General features: G+C 40.7%; 1 protein-coding gene across 3 annotated transcripts in view; it reads right to left on the bottom strand.

Moving 5' to 3' along the window:
• Cubn (cubilin) overlaps window positions 1-19,473 on the bottom strand; it is a 202,893-nt gene that overhangs the window by 160,480 nt on the left and 22,940 nt on the right. For all 3 annotated transcript variants that reach the window (XM_050144800.1, XM_050144798.1, XM_050144799.1), the window contains 8 exons: window positions 18,768-19,002; window positions 14,480-14,661; window positions 12,042-12,204; window positions 10,973-11,163; window positions 2,697-2,841; window positions 1,536-1,714; window positions 654-819; window positions 103-319 (listed from right to left, as the gene is read on the bottom strand). In XM_050144800.1, coding sequence (XP_050000757.1) covers window positions 103-319; window positions 654-819; window positions 1,536-1,714; window positions 2,697-2,841; window positions 10,973-11,163; window positions 12,042-12,204; window positions 14,480-14,661; window positions 18,768-19,002 — 1,478 coding nt within the window. The remainder of the gene's footprint in view (window positions 1-102; window positions 320-653; window positions 820-1,535; window positions 1,715-2,696; window positions 2,842-10,972; window positions 11,164-12,041; window positions 12,205-14,479; window positions 14,662-18,767; window positions 19,003-19,473) is intronic.

The following is a 19,473-nucleotide window of genomic DNA, read 5'->3' as shown; positions in this document are numbered from 1 at the left end:
TATATAATGGTATAAGTGCAATAATGACTTTGTTCATCTGTGTACAAAAAAAATCTATATGCTATGCTTCAAAGTTCAGCATAAACAACCAAGCATTCTCACCTCCCGAGAGATATCTGAGCAACAGTGTCATCGACTTCCAGGTAGTCATTTGTGCAGTTGTAATGGAAGTCCAGGTAAAATGTGTTGAATTCCAGACGAATCACTTTGCCTTGTGGAACTACTATACGCCAAGTACAATTTACACCACTTGGGTAGATCTTTGGAAAACCAGGACTTTTGATAGTTCCTGTTTCTTCTGTGAGAACTTTTCCACATTCTGGAGAAATAATAACAACAACAATAATCACAATAGTTAATGAAAAGAGCTACATGGGTCCCACATTAAAAGGTGCTTATCATAATTGCTTAAAGAACGAAAGGAAACTCTTGCTTCTTATCTGCCATTTACGATAACTTAGTTTTCTCTTTTATTGATAGATACATAACTATTGATAAATATTTGTTACACAAAATAATTGATTTTTATGTTATTCACTTATTGTAATGAAATTGTGTTCTCAGAAGTGGGGATTACACACATAGGCACCTCGTTTCACTGGTAATTTATTCTGATAGCAGCATGAAAGGGAGAGCCATCGACATGTTCCTACCTAAATTCTCACTACTGTACTTAGCCGTGAAGCCACGATTTTCCACGGAAGAACTTTTCACAAATGTGACGTAAAGAACATTGTACACAGATGTGATAAATGATGGTATGTTTGTGCCACAGAACTTCTCATTTTCAGAAGATCCCAGGACAGAACTGGCACCAATCTAGGGAAAAATAGATATGTCCAAGTTAATGTTTATGAAACATCCATTTTGGAAAACTGTAGCCCCTGTGTTGAAGCTACCGGCAATCCATAAGCAAGAGTGTGGTGGGGGACGGGCTGCAGAATCAGTCTCTTTTGGGGACTGTGAGGAGAACAACTTTTATTTCTTGCTTTCGATTGAGGGTGCATTTTATTCTTGCATCATCACTCTCGTGAGAATTTCCAGCACGATGCTGAACAGAAGCGATGAGATGACATGCCTGCCTTTCAGCCAATCGCAAAGGTGAAGCGTTTAGCCCCTCCATCACTCTGTATGATGGCATCTATATGTCTTTTGGTGCCTCATATCATATTAAGAAGATTCCTCTTGCCACAGTTTTTAAAGCTGTTTTTATTATAAGGAGAGGGTAGATTCTTTCAAGTGCTTTTGTACATTTTATTGAGCGAACACATTGTCTTTAACTTTAGTGATACTATTATATTCTGTACTATAATACTCACTGATTTTTAGGACACAATAATATTCTACACATATTTGTAAAACTTTCCCTTCAGCATGGTATATAATCATATACATGCTGGATTCTATTATGTAGTATTCTGCTAGGAAACTTCATGTTTATATTTAAGAGATATTGGTCTGAACAAAGCAACAATCCTTTTCGTATAGGCAGCATACAAGTACTTTGGTAGAACTCAATGGTATTTCATTCTTACCTCAAGGTAATCAGTGTCACAGGAGGCAGAACTTCCAATCTGGAAGTCAGTGAAATTGAGGAGAACAATCTGTCTTTGGGGTTGGGAGATGGTCCACCTACAGGTTCTTTGTCCGGGATAGGCATTAGGATGAAATGGTGATCGAATGACGCCTTCTCCTGTTAACTCACCACCACAAGCTAGAAATGGAAAATGAGAACCATATTTGCTCAGAATTCAAGAATTCGTGACCAGCTTCATTACAGATCTAACTCTGCCTAAGAAACAGCAGAATGTGTCACTGTTACAGGAATATATTAACAAGATAAATCAAAACTTAAAATGTTAGAATAACATAAATTGGACATTTAAAAAAAAACAAAGCTGGGCAGTGGTGGCGCACGCCTTTAATCCCAGCACTTGGGAGGCAGAGGCAGGCGGATTTCTGGGAGTTCGAGGCCAGCCTGAACTACAAGAGCTAGTTCCAGTACAGGAACCAAAGGCTACGGAGAAACCCTGTCTCGAAAATCAAAAAAAAAAAAAAAAAAAAACAAACAAGCAAAGAAAAGGACCATCAAGGGGCTTGAGAGATGGCTGAACATTTAAGAGCACTGGCTGCTCTTCCAGAGGATCTGAGTTAGATTCCCAGCACCCATATGTCACCTTATGACCAGTTTCAACTCAAGTCCCAGGGAATCTGTCACCTCTCCTGGCCTCTGAGGGCATCAGGCACACATGCTGTGCCCAGACATCCAGACAGACAAAAAGGCCACTCACATAAAATAATTTAAAAAGAGATAGAGATGAAACATGGCTCAGTCAATAAAATGCTTGCTGCATGTGTATGAATTCTGGTCTCCAGCACCCATGAAACTGGGTACAATTGTGGGTGTGTGCAATCCCAGCACTAGGTTGGTGGGGGATGGGGGGGCACAGGGATAGATGGCTTTCTAGAGCTCAGTGTGCAGCCAATCCAGCTGAACCAAAGAATCCTAGGTGCAGGGAGAAACCTTGTCTCAAAAAGGTGGAAGGGAATTGAGAAAGAGATTCAACCTCAATGTCCTGACCTCTATGGGCAACACAAACACACACACACACACACACACACATACACACACACACACACAGGCATATGACATGCATGTGTGAACACACAAGAAAAAAAGAAAGAAGTTTCCTTACCAACTTGATAGTCAGCTCTGAAGCTCGCCTTCTGGACTAATGTGTCTATTCTCAGTCTAATCCAGACTTTATTAGACATCGATCTAATGGGTAACAGGGTTGTATTGTCACAGACCCTTCCAAGTAAGTTGTTATGGTCTCTGACCTAAGCAGAAAAGTAAAGACACATTTGTAATGCTAATCAGGAAAGTCACTGTAGTAATTGGGGTAGTATTTGGAGACTAGAAAATGGCACATTCAAAACAAATAAAAGTTTGATTTCTGTAGTGTCTATATTATATTTAGAAGTCATCAGAAGGTCAATTTTAGCACAAGCTATTGGTACTAAATACAGATAAGATCTTAAGTCAATATAGTGCATAACCATACAATCTTTAAAATGTTCCAATAATTTCCACAATATCAAAAAGGAAATAAATCTGAAACTGCAGTTTCCCCCAAAACAACAAAAGCTAAGAATGTAGCATATCAAAAGATGAAAGTTCAACTAAGTCTGCAATTCAAGGTATAAACTATGTTCATAAGACACATACACAGAGAGAGAGAGAGTCTGGAGAATTAATACTAAAAACAGAATAAAACCATTGAAAGAAAAAGGAAAAGCTAAGAGTAATTTTAGACAAAACTTAGTAAGAAAATAAGAAATATGTCTAAGGACACAAAATGCAAATATTAAACATCACAAACACAGAGTTTAAGAAACATTCAATTAATTAAATGCAATTCTGTGTACAGTTCTTTGCCAAAGTCTTTGAATGTTTGAGATAGCTTATTTTCATAAAGTTATACAAATTCCTAAAAGGATCTGAAGGAGAGGAAGACAGGAACAGCCACTGCAGACAATGGGACATCACTGCACAGGTCCTTCGGCCCACTATCCCAGAGAAGGGGGCACTGTGAGAAACCCTTTCCTCCCAAGCCCTTTCCACCTTTAAGGGACAGACAAGCCCCACAGTGAACTTGTTCAAAGGCCCCCCAGGCACGACACAACTCGCTACTACCAAATTCCAAATAAACAGTAAAAAATAAAAAGCACAGAGCAATTGCACTTGTTAATATAGATACAGAATCCTAAACAACGTTCTAGAAAAATAAATTGACAGACCACTGGCTCAATGGGTACCGGCACTTGATGCCAAGCCTGATGACCCAAGTATGTTTCCCCAGAACTGACACGGTGGAAGGAGAGAACCGATTCCCATAAGCTGTCTTCTGATTTCCACAGCTGTGCTGCAGTGCAGCTCCCACCCCCAACACAATATGCAAGCAAATAATATTTGTAATAAAACTTGCAGCAAATCAGCAGAGTGGCCACAAACTGTGTCCATGGGCCCAGTTTATGTCCCCGTCTGCTGCCAACCTCCTGCTTTAATAATCTTAGCAATATACTATATCTAAGCCTAGCCAGTGAGATAGAAAAAAATCTATGAGAAAGCCACGAAATTTCCCAAAATTTCTGGTAATAAAACATTGACTAAAGAGGAGCTCTTGTTACTTCTGACATTTCTAAAGGTGAAACAAGGAGATTATCCCCACAGTTGAGATTCGTACAAAGGATGTACATGAGATTCTAGTTCCATGGAATTATTCTGGAGGAGGAGCCCCCCAATATTAATCTATTCTCAATTAGCGTTACTGAGATCTCAGCAAGAAGCTGGCCTGTGCTGGCAGGAGTGCGGTGGGCAGCCGGTGCTCACAGAACCTGAGACGGCACAGATGCTCCCTGGAACCATGGCAGTGTGATGTTCGTGCAGAAGCAGCCACGGCACCGTCACCTACCCACGGTTTCGCAGTGGACACCATAAATTGTGAGGGCATTTTTATTATTCTGACATTGGTGGGGCATGGCCAGCATAGAGTAGTTAAGATTCACACCATTAGAGAGTCTGAAATGTGACAGCCACACACAAGGATTCTTAATATCCTGTGCAATTTTCACTTAGGTGAAAAAAGTTGCTGTTGAGCACAAAATTTATTCCATTTTTTACATATATAACATGAAGTACTTTGGGAAACAGTTAATATTCACAACTTTCTAGGATGACCAGTAGAATACAAATGAAAAAGTACTTTTTTCTTCCCTCTGGAAAGCCGCCAAGAGGACCTCATTCCTCAGAGAACTCAGTCACCAGCCAGCGCAGCCATATCGGTCTGCATTTATTCAGAATTCCTGGCACTGTAGAAGACAAACTGCTGACTCTGCTTATCTCAAACAGAAGTTTGTCCAGGCATCTCACATATCGGGGGAAAAAAGGCGGTTTTTATTTTGTTTCTTTAATTTTACTCATAACTTAAAGTTTTTAATATAATGTGTAGAAATATTATATTTATATGATATTAAATGAAATATATATTTCATTTCAGAATAGTAAAATGATAGCATAAAAAGATCTTAAAGTAGAAAAGCTCTTTGCATGCAGGGGATTAAGGAGTACTCGGGAGATGTGTCTCTTAAACTGAGGTCAGAAAGAATTATTTAAGTCAAGGGCAGTGAGCAGTAAAGGCTGGCAGGATATTGCAACATTGTTCCTCTCATCCGAAAACTGGTAGAAATACAAAATTCTGGAAGGATGTTTGTCAATATATCTCATGTGTATTAGACCTCGAATGCTATCATAAGAACATCTGAGATGCAGACAAATTTACATGTGGATCCACATCCAAGGATGGTCTGCAAAGATAAGAGCTAAAGCTCTTTTAAAAGCTCAGCCATGTGAGGTCATCACATGCTGCTCCACTGAGTCGGGCTTATCCAGTTCCTTACTCTAAGCTCTTGATATCTGCAACACAATTTTTTCTACTTAAGTCAAGTTATGCTACTTGACCAAACAGCAAGTCTCAGAGGGAAGAGAAAGTGTCCTTCCAAGTATCTAACAAAAGCAGACAAACAAAGAACACAGAGTGAGATGGTGTTGGGCCCTCTAATCCCCGGGTTCTACTTGCTTTTTCTATGATCGCCCTCTCTGTTCTGTTAGTCCATTAGAAGATGAGAAGGAAAAAAACCAGCTAGCTACATCAGAGCACACTGGAGCTGGCTGGTCTACTGGGTCCTGGTTAGTGAAACTCAAGGACATTAGCAAAGGGAATGCAGCTGCCATCCAGATGTTATAAGAGAAGCTTACAGACCTCAAGGGCCCTGAACCTGGAAGGTGCAACTGATTTTGGCTGTGTTTCTCTCCTTATGGAAGGAAACCTTATTAATTCTGAAAGCCTGTGTTCTTCTTGGATCCCAGGCAGAGCAATCCTTTAACCACCAAACTTTAAAGAGAGATGCTGGATAAAAATGTATCAAATGTTCTAACTGACCCCAAATTCATTTGCACTTAATATCCTAGCACTTGTAAATTCACACTCTCATCCAAAGCCTGCTTCCTTTGTGCTCGGAAGCTTGAATAAACTATTTCATATTTCATAATCACAGATTTCTTTTATGTGAGAGCATTGACTATCTGTTCTCTGCCATGAGACTTGTCATGTCTCCTGATAAAGTGCTAACACTTAATCCTTTCCACTGACTGGGAGCTTCACCACAGGAACTGCTCAGCCTTGAGGAATTTATGTAGATATGGCAAACCTATTTCCTTAAGGAGGCTTTGACTATCATTGGGTGATGCAAATGTTTACTTTTTCTTCTTGAGAGACCAGGAGCCTGGATCCTACAAAATCAAAGCCCTCGATGACAGCAGCGGAGCCTCAAGCAGAAGGAATCCCAAACCAACAGGGCAGAAAGCAAGCATAGTAACTAACCATGGAATATCCTTGGTTATCATTTTATTTGCCTGGGAAATGTTATTAATTGCTTATTATAATACAACCTAAAGAAAGATAAACAATATCGAAACTGGTTTGTTGTAACCAAGTTTCTCTTCTTTGAAGAAGTCATGGATGTCTTGCAATTTGTACTTGTAGAGGAAAGACCATAAATTGATTAGTTTAGTGGTCACATTGACAAAGGAATTGCAAGGTCCTGTGGAAGACACCAGTGTTCTGTAAACTGGGCTCAGGTTTCTCAAGGATTTATTTTGTTTCACTGTATATGAGCGGGTCTTTTGTTTGTATGGGTGCACATGAATGTGAGGGTGCACATATGTGTGTATGCATGTGTATACGTGCACAAAGAGAGATCAAAAGATACCTTAATATGTCATCCTCAAAGACATCAGCTGTCTCCTTTGAGACAGAGTTTTCATTGGTCTGGAACTGACAAATTAGGCTGGACAGGCTGACCTCAGGGAGCCTCCTGTTCCGAACACCCCAGTGCTTGGATTCCAATCGTGTGCCACTGCACATGGGCTAGGGGCCAAACATGCTTGCAAAGTAAGTTCTTCACCAACTGAGTGTTGCTGCCTGCCTCTCAAGGATATTTTTATTCATTTTGTGTATTTACAAATTCTTACTAGACTCCAAGAGGCTCAGGATATAATGAGTAACCTAGGCTATTTAACCTATGAAGTATTGCAAATGGCATCTATAAGCTGAACTAGTTCCTAAAGAAAAACTACCCATTAAAACCTGAGTTTTAAAATAAAGGAACTATTTTCTGTACAGAGAGCTAAGATTAACTGAACTGCAAAACATAATTCATATGAAACTTTAAGTATAAGCTATAGAGCTGAGTAAGCAGTAGACTTTGACATCTGGAACAGATCATGTCTCAAAACCATGCCTGAATGCATGCGTGCATTTCTCTGTGTGCAAAGTATCCCGATCTGATTTTACACTACAAATTTTAAAATCCATTCAAGTATCAAAACTTAATTCAAAGAAAACCAAATATGCTAAAACTAGTAGGTTGCCCCACCAAAGGACTGAAAACAGAACCTGGCCATATGGTAACATTAAACCTGTTAATGTTAATATTAAACCTCTCTGCGAATTGACTTGTAGGCGGATGGACTCCCTGGTGCCTTGGTGGCAGAGGGATTTGATCTTAAAAACTATGTTCAGCTAATACAGGCGAATGGAAAGGACTGTGGCTTCACTCCAAATTAGAGAATAATATGCAAGGGATAGAAGATGAGAGACATTGGGCTTGGCCTGGTAATGATGATAAAATTACCATTATCATCATCATTATTATTGGTTACTGGTTGTTATTCTTCGTTAGCATATTTGAGCACTTGTGGTCAGCATTTTAGCAATTTAGGAACATTTGAGTCTCACGAACTAGTATTAGTTTCCATCTCTATCAATAAAATTATCAATTAAAACTTACCTTCTAAAATCAAGAAAAAGCAATCTATTTTTCCTAGAGTATCTTCTCTCCTGATTCTAAACCCCAGCAATCAAGCCTCCCTTTCTCCTTCCTGGCATCCCATCCTTCTCACTGTTGTGCTGTTGTGACCACTCACTGGTAGGCACGTGCTAAAAGCCTGCTGATAGTCTTTCCAGGCTCTCCGAAAACAATACAACACAACACAACTCTTTAGCTCAGCCTGTATGGCCACACAGGATTAGTGCTGCCTCATTCGTGTCTTTTCTCCTTTCTGAGTCTAATCACTGTGGTCTATTTTCTGGGTTTTGTTGTCATATTTTTATATCATTCAGTCTTTGGGGCTGTGTTGGCCACTGTATTTCTTGGGTATTTCTTGTCACCAACTCCCCCCATGAAGACCCCATAGGTACTGTCCTCAGGGAAACTACTTCAGGCCAGTTGTAGCAGAGATAAAGTCAAGGCCTCCATACTTTTTGTTCATTCCACTCCTTTATAATATTTTTAAATTTTTGTCATAGGTATAGAATTTATTTCCATGTCTCTGGGGTGTGGAGGAAGCCCTGAGAAAATGAAGTTCTGAGTGAACGTGGGCTGCTGACATGGATGCGGCCATGTCAAGGACCTTAGCCTCAGACCCACAGGAAAGCGGCAAAGCCTTCCCCCGGAATGAGGCTCGGAGGATACAAAGCCTTGCTCTGTCCATGTGCAGATGTTGATAGCGTATGCAAGGAATGTCCATCATAGCTTCCTCCTCATGGATATCTACACCCTAAAGACTGCTCCCCTACAGAGACTGCTCCTACTAAGGTCAGCTAAACCAGCCTTCTTGATCATCGTATAGAACAGTTCTGCTTCCTTGTTTATTTGTACACAATAGCCCACCTCCTTGTTCAGCTGCACGCAATAACCCTGCTTTTCTGCCCAACTACACATAATTGGTAAGCGATGCTCTGGGTTGCTTCATTTCTCCATCAGAGAGCACAGCACACCTGACCACAGCTCTTCTCTAGGTCCGTGTGTTTGCTTTCTTTCATTCTCTTGCCATCCCAATCAGATCTGACCCTCCAGGCTGTGCAAGGGTGGAACACATTGCTAAGCAGGAAGATCTTTTCCTCTAGAAGGCATGTCCTCCCACTCTATCAGCCTCTCCTGTCACCATCTTTCTCCAGTTTCCCTGAGTCAGTGTGCACTAAGGTCTGGAAAATAAGTGGGATGCAAAGCCCATTCATCTCCCTCCACAGCCTGCTTCACGCGTCAGTCAGCCTTAATGTCATATACTTTAGGTGTTCTTAATCAGCCTACAACTTGCATTTTCTGGAATAAAAATTTAAAATTGCATTGCTACCTCCTGTGCCCTTCATTCAGAACAGTCCTGATAGCTTAAGCCACTTATGAAATATTAATGAGAGGCGCTGCTTTGTGTTCTGGAAAGATGTTTCTGTCACATCTATTATACTGTTCTATATACTTTAAAAGCTCTCTTAGGCAAGAACAAATGAACTAAAAGTTAATCTCTCTTTGAATTCATCCTTTTGCAGCCATGTCACACTGACCATGGGAAAATGTGTTTTTAGAAGTAGAAACTTTAGTTGAGATGTGTGTGTCGGTGTGTGCATGCATGTGTATGCACATGTGTGCATGTGAGCATACATGTGTGTGTTTGCATGCACATGTGTATGTGTAAATGTGTGGTTATAGTTTAAGATAGCAATGTTCTTTTATAATTTCCATCAAAGTCTTATGAGGTTGTGCACACATCAGACTGTAAATAGATACATGGCTGGCCATAGAAGAGTCTTATTGACTCATTCTGAACTACTGATAAGATCAAGGCAAGAATAAAAATTTGGTCTAGGAGAACTTAGTTTTATAATGTTTTGTAAAAACCTTTAAGGCTTTCTTTCTCATTCCTTCCTTGATTTTATTTTCCCAGAGATTAAATGAACAGATAAGACAGCTTAATTAAGTAGAAACTGAAGTACTCAAAGAATTACCCAAAGTTACACTGACATATAAAACAGAACTAAAGAAATAATTGAGATCATTTAACCCAGGCCCAGTCTAACTACAAAATATTCAGTCACTCTGCTTTACAAAATTAAGTTGCTGGGTGCTAGTTTTATGATCTTTTCCCCCCATAACAATTTAAAGGAGTCTACTAGATGGGTAGAAAATCATGGAGAGTGTTCACTGAAGACAGAGCGTCTATCTGTCTTTCCAGTTGTGCTGACAGAGCCTACAGTCACCAGAAGCCTCTCTGTCAAGAATACAGAAACTCCGCAGAGTCCCTTGATACCACAGTGATGTTTTTGCTTTTCCTGGACAACTTCTGTGCCTGGTTTCATCGTCTCCTGTGACTTGAGAGTAGGGTGTGGGATTCCCAGGGCCCTGATCTCTGGGGAAGTCCAAGCTTCTCCCGTGGTTACAAGAACACTATTACAAGTCTGTTCTTGCAAGAGACTGGTGTGCCTCCTAAATCCAAGCCACAACTTACTGAACACCTATTGTGGGCAGGTTATTTAATTTCTCTGAGCCTTAGATTCCTGAGATTAAAACGGGAGGATGTGAGGATTTAATGAATATGCGTAACTGTGTCAAGACAGCGCGATATGAGCAAATATCTGACTGGCTCTAGAAAATCTATCGGAAATTCTAATCCTACCAATACCTCTAGTTACGTTTACTCACGTGTGTGTGCCTTGGGAAACAGAGCTCCATTGAACAACTTATAATTTAGCACTATCATGATTGTCTAGTTTTAACACTCCTTTTCATGCCTTCCTGGCTCCCTTATCAAGCACTTGTTAACTTCTCTTCTTTAGGGCTGTGTTAGACAAATTTTTTAGATCCCCTAGAACACTTGTTCTTGAACTCTTGCTTCACCTGGAAGCTTCCCATTCCCCACGATGCTGCTTCAGAGGAAAGGTATCCAATGCCATGTCTGCCAAGCACTCTGGTGACCTAGATGCACCTGGATTGGCAGCCGTTTGGAGACCACCGCTCCAGAGAATACGGAAATTGCAATGAGTGTCCCACAAGGGTAACTGAGCAGAAAGGTTACCTCGATGTAGGTGTGCGTGCAGCCCAAGGGGCTCTCCAGCTCCACGTGGGTAAAGTTGATATCTATTTTCTCTCCTTCGGGCTGTGTGATGAGGTAGACACACTGTCTGTCGTGACTGAAGGGTCCAGACAAGGGAGGAAGCAGGAGCTCACCATCCGTGCCTGTGTAGTTCCCGCCACAGTGCAGATCCGCTGAGGAGAACAAAGGAGGGAAGGGATGGTCATGGGGATGGCACTCCTCTGGCTGGACACATCAGGCTCAATTTTCAAAACTTAAGTTCACTCCTACGTTTAAATCCCCCTGCTGTGTTCGCCGTGTATGACTCCATGTCACTTGTTTTATGAGTTTCAGTCTGTAGATATAGATGTAGATGTAGATGTAGAGATAGATACACATATGACAGCTGTGGGAATACTAGACTGACTGTGCATTTAGTGGGAAGCTAACGCAAAGGGTGAAAGAGACCAATGAGAATGGTTACGATTTTTCCTGATACAGGGATTTCCAGGGTGCTTCCCCCAGGAATTCTCACTGAGAACGCAGTAATGGGTGACACAAGCAAAAGTCTCCCACTGACTCAAATGAAAGCCATAGAGTGTGTCATTTTTTGTTCTTTGCTTCCAGACATGAAGGTAACCGAAAGCATCACAGCTAAAAATACAGACGCAAACTCTAGGAACTGGAATGTACCTTCCTGGAAGTGGGTTTCTGTGCACTGGACTTGATCCAAAAATGCAGCGAGGTATTTCTCAGAGAGACTACGCTGCTCTCATGAACACTCTTGCATGCAGCAAAACAAAAAGCATCACTGGGGACCTGAGGTTCTGAATTATTTATTTTAGGAGCCTGTGGTCTCCATCATAATATGGATCCCATAACTGAAAGGTTAGGGGGTACCGTAGTATTTAACCCGGAGGAGATAAAGAATGAATCGGAAGTGGTATGAGAAATATCCACGAAGGCATGTCACTAATGCAGGAAAGCCTTCATTTTAGGCATCACCGAGCAGCTGTGAGCACAGCCCCACACTCCCGGTGGACAGTCAGTCTTGGGTGAGCGGGATACTTACAGGGCGTGGTTAGATAGGTGATGTGGAAACCCTTGTCAGTGATATCAGCATCAGAGTGGAAATGGATTCTGGCAGCAGGACCCGTAGTCTGAAGCGGTGGGGTAGACAGAGAAGTGCAGAATTTCCCAAGAACGGGGTCCTGATGGAAAGGACCATCTCGAATCTAAAGCAAAAGAACAACCATTAAGTTGAAAGGAGTCAGGTTCTCACTAACGAAGTCGCTTGGGACATAAGCTTCAGGAAAAAAAAAATTGTCCTTTAAGAATGGCAGCAAGGCAAAGCCATCTAAAGTACTGGATAAACAGAATCTGTCATTTGGAAGTTTCCCAGTCATAGGCATAACTAACACACAGTCAGTGTCTGGTAAGGAATGTGTCCTCAGGGTCCTGTCAAATGCCTCAGCTACTGCTGGAATTTCAACTCTGGGGCAGAATACATACTTTGGGTTTTTCTTATGACGATGTAAAGTTCAGTGTTTTCTTTCATGGATCCCCTTCCCCTAAATTGAAGAAATCCTAGTGATTTAGAAGAAGGCAATGGGTATTTCAAAGGACTTAGAAGGGAGAGTAGTGATGAGAACTGATCTGCAGCTTGGCTGAGCACACGGGCGTGCAGAGAGATGCAGGCAGGAGAGGATGAGCATAAAGATGCCCTCGAAAGCACAGCCGTGAGGGGCATTCAGCACTGCATACAGCCGCATACTGTACTCTGACAGCGTAAACTTGCAAACTTCTACTCTTTCTGTGTTCTCGTGTGTGTGAATTCTGTGTGCATCATGTGCTTGTGAGAGTGTGTGAGTTATAGGTGTGTGTGTGTGTGCATGTGTGCATGGAGGTATGTGTGTGTCTATAAGCACACATGTGTATTACTGGGCCACGGTATTCTTATGGAGGTCAGAGGACAACATTCATGAAGCAGTTCTCCCGTTCCATTGTGAAATCTGGAAATCAAACTCTGGTCCTCAGGCTTACTGGACAAGCGCTTTTACTAACAGAACCAAACCATAATGAGGTTACATCTATAATGTGACCTCAACACAATGGTTTCCTCCTCCTCTCCTCTCCTCTCCTCTCCTCTCCTCTCCTCTCCTCTCCTCTCCTCTCCTCTCCTCTCCTCTCCTCTCCTCTCCTCTCCTCTCCTCTTCTCTCCTCTCCTCTTCCCCATTTTTCCATCCCCCTCGCTCTCCATTTTTTAACAGGATCAAAGACTGAACCTAAGATCTTGTGTAATTTCCAGGACTTAAAAAGCCGTGTTGGTTTTTTATCCATTGACTAAATCACATTGACTGCTCAATAATTCTGACATAATTGCAAAAAAATCTATACTATATAGAACACCAAAGAGAGAATGAGCTAAAAAGGATTCTCATGTGATCAATTTAATTTACTCAAATTAATTTTTCCATTGGCAGGAAATTTATAGGGCAAGGCTACTTTCATTTTTTACTTGTTACTAGTTCCTTGAAACACCGATGAGAAATGAGTGGGAGTCCAATATTATCTGGATGATTGATACGTTCTATAATGTGGTGTTCAGAAATTAATATGTAAGAATAAAAAGGCTTTAATCTCCATTTGATAGGATTTATTGAATATTAATTTCACAATAACTCACTTTTTACTATCAACTTTTAAAAGGATATTTTGCTAAGCCTTTCCAAGGAGAAGCTGCTCTTTGAGTCACTCCCAAAGGTTTCAAATCCATTATTACCACTGCTAATGACTAATGGCTCCAGCTTTGGAGACCTGCTTGGCAGCTGCATCCTTCGTGCTTTATGAATAATTCCACAGCACTCCATCCTTCTCTAATGGACTCAGAAAGGCTCATTGTCTCCTTAGCAGTGCTCAGGGGGGTCTGAGATTTACGGTGACAAAAGACCAGGAAGCACCTAAGAACTCAGGCTCCTTAGTGACCTTCCCGCTCTACCAGCGGAGAGCGACGTTTCTGATGTGTCCAATCGCGTATGGAATTTGAATGTAACAGTCCCTTTTCTCCTCCATATTGTAATTTTTCACTAATGGGATAGAGCAGACAGACTCTCTTGCTCTCCAGGGAGACTTTCAACATTTTCCAGCGAGATTTAACACTGACAACCCTTCCCACAGAATTGCTACGGCTCACTAAAATTAAGTGGTGGGATACCCTGAGGGTTTGACTTGGACAACTAAGAATTGGAATCCGTGTTGGAAGAGAGTCATTGCTTAGGATTTACTCTCAGTCCAGGAGCCTGAATCTCCAGTAAGGAATGGGGAAAGGCAAGGCAGGGTTTTCCACACTCAAGACAAACCTAGGCATGCAAACTAGTCTGATTGAGATTGAAGATTCAGCATTGACTTTCTAAGTATTAGTAACAAACCTGGGCCGTCCATGGGCATCATTGACCTGTGTCCTGAGTGCTAAGCACATGTACCAAGGCCTCTCTAAATGCAGTGTTTTACCTCCAGATAATCTTTACTGCAGTTATCGCTGCTCTCCAGGCTCAAGGTCCCAAAGGTAAACGTTATCAAGGAGCCAGGACTGGCCAGAACGTGCCAGACACAATCTCTTCCTGGGGGATAGTTTCCAGGGTACCCCGGAGATGTAATGGAACCATAATCACCAGTCAGTATGCCACCACACTCTGAAATAAAAAGGAAAGTGACTAAATTCGTATGTACGCTAAATTCCCATAGAATTCTCATAGATTCTGCTGGCAAGAGGTAAGATCCTTTACATAACTATCAAGAGTTTAGCTTAGGAAGCTCTGATAAACAACAGGGTCCTTCCAGCTGCCCGGATCACAGTTGTAAATTTACTACAAACAAGGTAAACCAGTCACCCACGCAGGAACTCTGTACCTACAGAACACTATGCGGTTATGTGGTTTAAGACTCGGAGTTTACCCTTCTGAGACATCAATAATAAACAATGGAGAAGCCTGCGTGCCGAATCCTGAACTCAACCTAGAATTCTTTCCATATGGAACTTCCAGGTGGTACAGAAGTAAACAAAGAAGACAATAAAACTTCTGCTAACTAACGTCAACAAAAATGTAAAGTTTCTCAAGTATTCATGATTTCAGAGTAATGTGTAATATAAGGAAGCAGTTGTGTGGAAACAGCACCAAACATTTGTGTAGGAGTTTCCCAGGTAAATAGAAGCCTTCGCTGCTGTTACACTGAGGAAGACTACAGAGCATCTAACAGAGACCAGCTCAGGGCGTGGAACCAGAGAATGCCAAAGTGGAAGAGAATGAATAATCTAATACTATTATCAATCCCTTCCAAAGGGAGAGGGTTTGATGAAGATCCTGAAAACTGAACTGAAAGCTCAGAAGAGCTAGAACCATGTACTAGGAATCATGGTACCCCATCCGGATTAAGGGGAAGTTTTGAAACACCCTTCTCAATTCTGGCATCAACTAGATCAAGGCGATCTGTCAGTAATGTAACTGCCTATTAAAACAAAAGCAACTGTTTAGAGAATACAATACAACCCAGAGTCCATATAACAGATAAGCTGTGATGTTAGACTCATGATACAGACTTATTTGAAACAAGTGGGGAAAAGTAAACAATAACAAATAAGAGTCACTGTGAGCAAGGCCGGAAACAGTCTGATATTGGGGCTCTCAAACAAGGGCTCCATACTAACTATAAGCTTATAGGGGAAATTTGACAAAAATATAGTCTGATAAAGTTTTTCAACAAAAACGTAAGATTCATGCTTAAAAATCATATGAGTTCTTAGATATTATATTATCTGTTAAGTCAATGCTAACCAAGTTACAATTCCTAGTACCACAGAGGTTAGGTGTAGAGTAAGAGACGAGGGCGTACAGACATATCTCCTTAGGAAAGGGAAATAGAATAGATAGTTATAGGTAGCTAACTGTCACCAGGGGTGGGGTGGGAGGGATGGGACAGGTGAATCAAATATAGGGGGTTGGGTAGAATACAAGGAAAGACAGCTAAAATTAAGGATCTTTTATGGGACAGTTTAGAAGCTTAATACAGGAGAAGTTTCCTAATACGTGTGTGTGTGTGTGTGTGTGTGTGTGTGTGTGTGTGTGTGTGAAGGAGATCTAAATGAAATCACCAAATAAAGTAGGAGATGGAGCCCCAACTGGACTTGTCACCAAATGATGCTTCTAGTATCAGAATTGGGTTACATCTAAGTGAGTCAAAAGGGTTCTATAAGGCCCTAAATAACCCAGGCTGTTGACAAAACTGTAGGTTGCTCTACACAAATTATGGCAAGGCCCCATTGCTAAAGACTCAAAATGGACTAATGACTTAATTAAATGGACTGACTCTGTAAAACCACTATGAAAACAGAAGGAAGATCCATATTGTAGATATGAATAATGATTAATTTTGGACTAGACTCCAAAATACGCAGGCAATAGAAGTCTATAGTTAGTAGAAAAAAATTGATATACCATGATAAAATAAAATGTTTCTGCACCAAGAGAAACAATCAGCAGACTGAAAAGGGAGCCTGGAGGGTGGATAGAGCATCAACAATCTGTATCTTATATGGTGGTGGGGAGTTGATGTCCAAAAGAAATAAGGAAAAACATCAAGAGGAAAAAACCCAATAGCTCGTATGGCCATTGTCAGGGGGATGCTAGGCAGCATGTGCATTTAAGAAGTACTGCAGGTTCAGCTCTGGTCATCTACTGCTCAGCATGGTAGCAACAGTCAACACGCCAAGATGTAATTGACATCTGGTGAGAAAAAAGTTCTTAAACATTCTCACCACATACAGAATGAAAAGGAAAAATAAACATTTGAAATCATTAGGAAAGGGAAATCGAATAAAATATAGTAAGCAAAGTTGTCAGAACCAAACAAGTGAAGTCTACAATCACAGCTTGATACCTCTGTGTAGTTCTCACATCAGCAGAGCGAATGTCTTAAGTCACTGGGGAAATACAATATTTGAACAAAGCTACTGTCCAAATTGACTAAGTTAGCAGTGAACATATATAGATGGCCATATCCAATTATTGCAAAACACATGTTTTTCCTCTCCATATGCGAGATATCAAAATAAAAGCATTAGTCCATGAAGCATATTCTGAACACTTGGTACACCGCTTCATTATTGAGTGACCACACTGGAGATTATGGTCACTGAGCAACCAAAATAAAAACGGGAAAATATCTTAAACTGAATACTACAAAAATACATAGTAAAACCTATGGATAAAGATAAAATAGTAAATTGATTCACTTCACTGCATACATTAACATGTACTTTTGTTGCATGTGCATATGTGATGTAATGTGCATATGTGTACACAGAGGTCAGGGGTTGGCTTCCAGTGTTTTTCTCAATCATACACCACCTTGCATATCAAGGCAAGCCTTCGCAGTTGAACGAGAGTCTGCTGATTTGGTACATCTAGCTAGCCAACTCTCTGAGGATCTACTTTCTCACCTTCTGAGCACTGCGCTCAGGCAGGCTGTCACTCTCGCCTGACTTTTATGTAGGTCCTTATAATTTCATAGCAAGCACTTTGCCCACCAAGCCTCTCCTCAGGCACTAAAAAAAGTATTTTTAAAGTTCAGGATCCTCTTTTCAAATCTTCTAGGTCAAGACCTCAGGAAAATTATAAAGGCAAAAGTAAGTTAAACTTTCCAAATATAAGAGAGAGAGAGAAAAATTCACTTTTGATGTAAGTAGGCTCGAGATGAGTTCAGCACAGTAATGTGGCATAAGGAAAAGAATGTGACTTTAAGGAATTGGCTACCAGCTATCAGCACCTACTTGTTGTAGCGCTTTTTCTGGGAGATGAAGAGAGAGAGAGAGAGAGAGAGAGAGAGAGAGAGAGAGAGAGAGAGAGAGAACAAAAAACCCAAGAACAATGGAAAAGAATTGTCAATTATCAAGTGGTCATTAAAATAAGGACCATTATAGGAAGGAGCAGACAATGTCCCCAGTGACATTTTTGTAGCAAATTTACTAGTAGAAGTTATAAAAAAATGGTTTTCTGATTGATGGTGAGAGACTATTGATGAAGACACCAATATCCATAGAACATGGAGAAATCACTTGACCAGGAAGTTTCTTCCATGATGGTTAGCTTTTGTACTTATAGAAGGTTTTATGCAGGCTGCTGCAGAAAAAAAAAATCATCTGTGAACCCTGAAAACTGCAATCATGGCCTGCAAAAGGTATATCCATGGGTGCCATAGTGGTATGAACTACTTACTTGGGAACCAATCACATTCTAAATGGATTTAAGGTCTTCCCCATAAAAAGAAACACATCCTATAAGTCTGGCCAAGAAACCAACTTTTAATGGCCCTGCCCCCTGCCACAAGCAGCCCCAGTGAGGGCTTCACCTCTAGAAGTATATGGGAAACATAAATTGACTTGGTGAATTATTAAAAAAGAGAAAAAAAATTTGCTTGAAATTGAGCAAGGTAAAGGTGGATATCTGAGGAGGTAGGGAAAAGAAAGAACGTATATACAATAAAAATAAACTGTATTAACTTTTGGAACAATTAAAACAAATATTATAACAAACCAAAAACTCTTCCAGTAATTTAATAAGAACTCGTGCATCTTAAACTTAGCAACACACACTAATTTTTCTGTTCGTAAATTCAAAATCAAATTCATTTTAAAATTATTTGATCTTAAAATCACTATTAAAAATGTTGCATTATTTCTAGGTCCCCAGAATATCATGATGTAATGAAACTACATTGTGCTCGCTCCTCACTTTGCACTCACCTGGCTGCTTTGCCTCCCACCTCGCTGTAAAGCCTCTCCCCTGTCTTATGGCTTCAGAGTAGAGGCGGAAGTAGAGAGCATTGCCGCTGCTGTGGACCCCCTGAGGGGGGCTGGAGCCACAATATCTCCCAAGTGGGAAAGCTGCTGAGGAATCGCCATCATGGATCTGCAGAAACTCCCGGGGACAGTTACTTGCTGCTTCCAAGTCAAAAGATGTGAAGGTGACATGCAGAACCTGGAAGAACATGAAAGCCTTCCTGTGTTAATGTGTGATTGTTTCTTCCAGTAGCTAGCAAGTGTTCACAGGAAGGGGCACAGCCAGGCATCTCTAGTTACTCATCAGTGTGTGCAGCAAGTCTACATACAAAAATCATTCAATCAAATGTTAATTCATATAGAAATATGAAAAAGGCTCTGGGGAGATGGAAATGCTATTTACCCCAATTGATTCATTATGTGTTGTATACATGTATCGAATGATCAAGATCATATTGGGCTCCATAATCTATGCACTAACACTATGTATCAATTTTAAAAACTCTTAATGAAATAAATATACCAAGATTTTTTATCACACTGACTAACCTATCCAGTGTATGTTCAAAAATGCTTCAGAATCAAAAAATGAAATGGTCATGTGAAAAAATATACCCTCAATTAAGTCCAAATGGCTAAGATTTAGACTCTGTAAGGCTCTATCCTGAAC

Source organism: Alexandromys fortis, unplaced genomic scaffold, assembly GCF_014885135.2.
Source record: "Alexandromys fortis isolate MF-2015 unplaced genomic scaffold, M_Fortis_MF-2015_v1.1 scaffold_52, whole genome shotgun sequence".
In the NCBI taxonomy this organism is placed as follows: domain Eukaryota; kingdom Metazoa; phylum Chordata; class Mammalia; order Rodentia; family Cricetidae; genus Alexandromys; species Alexandromys fortis.
The sequence above is the reverse complement of the archived record's forward strand: the minus strand, read 5'-3'. Positions and strand labels throughout refer to the sequence as shown.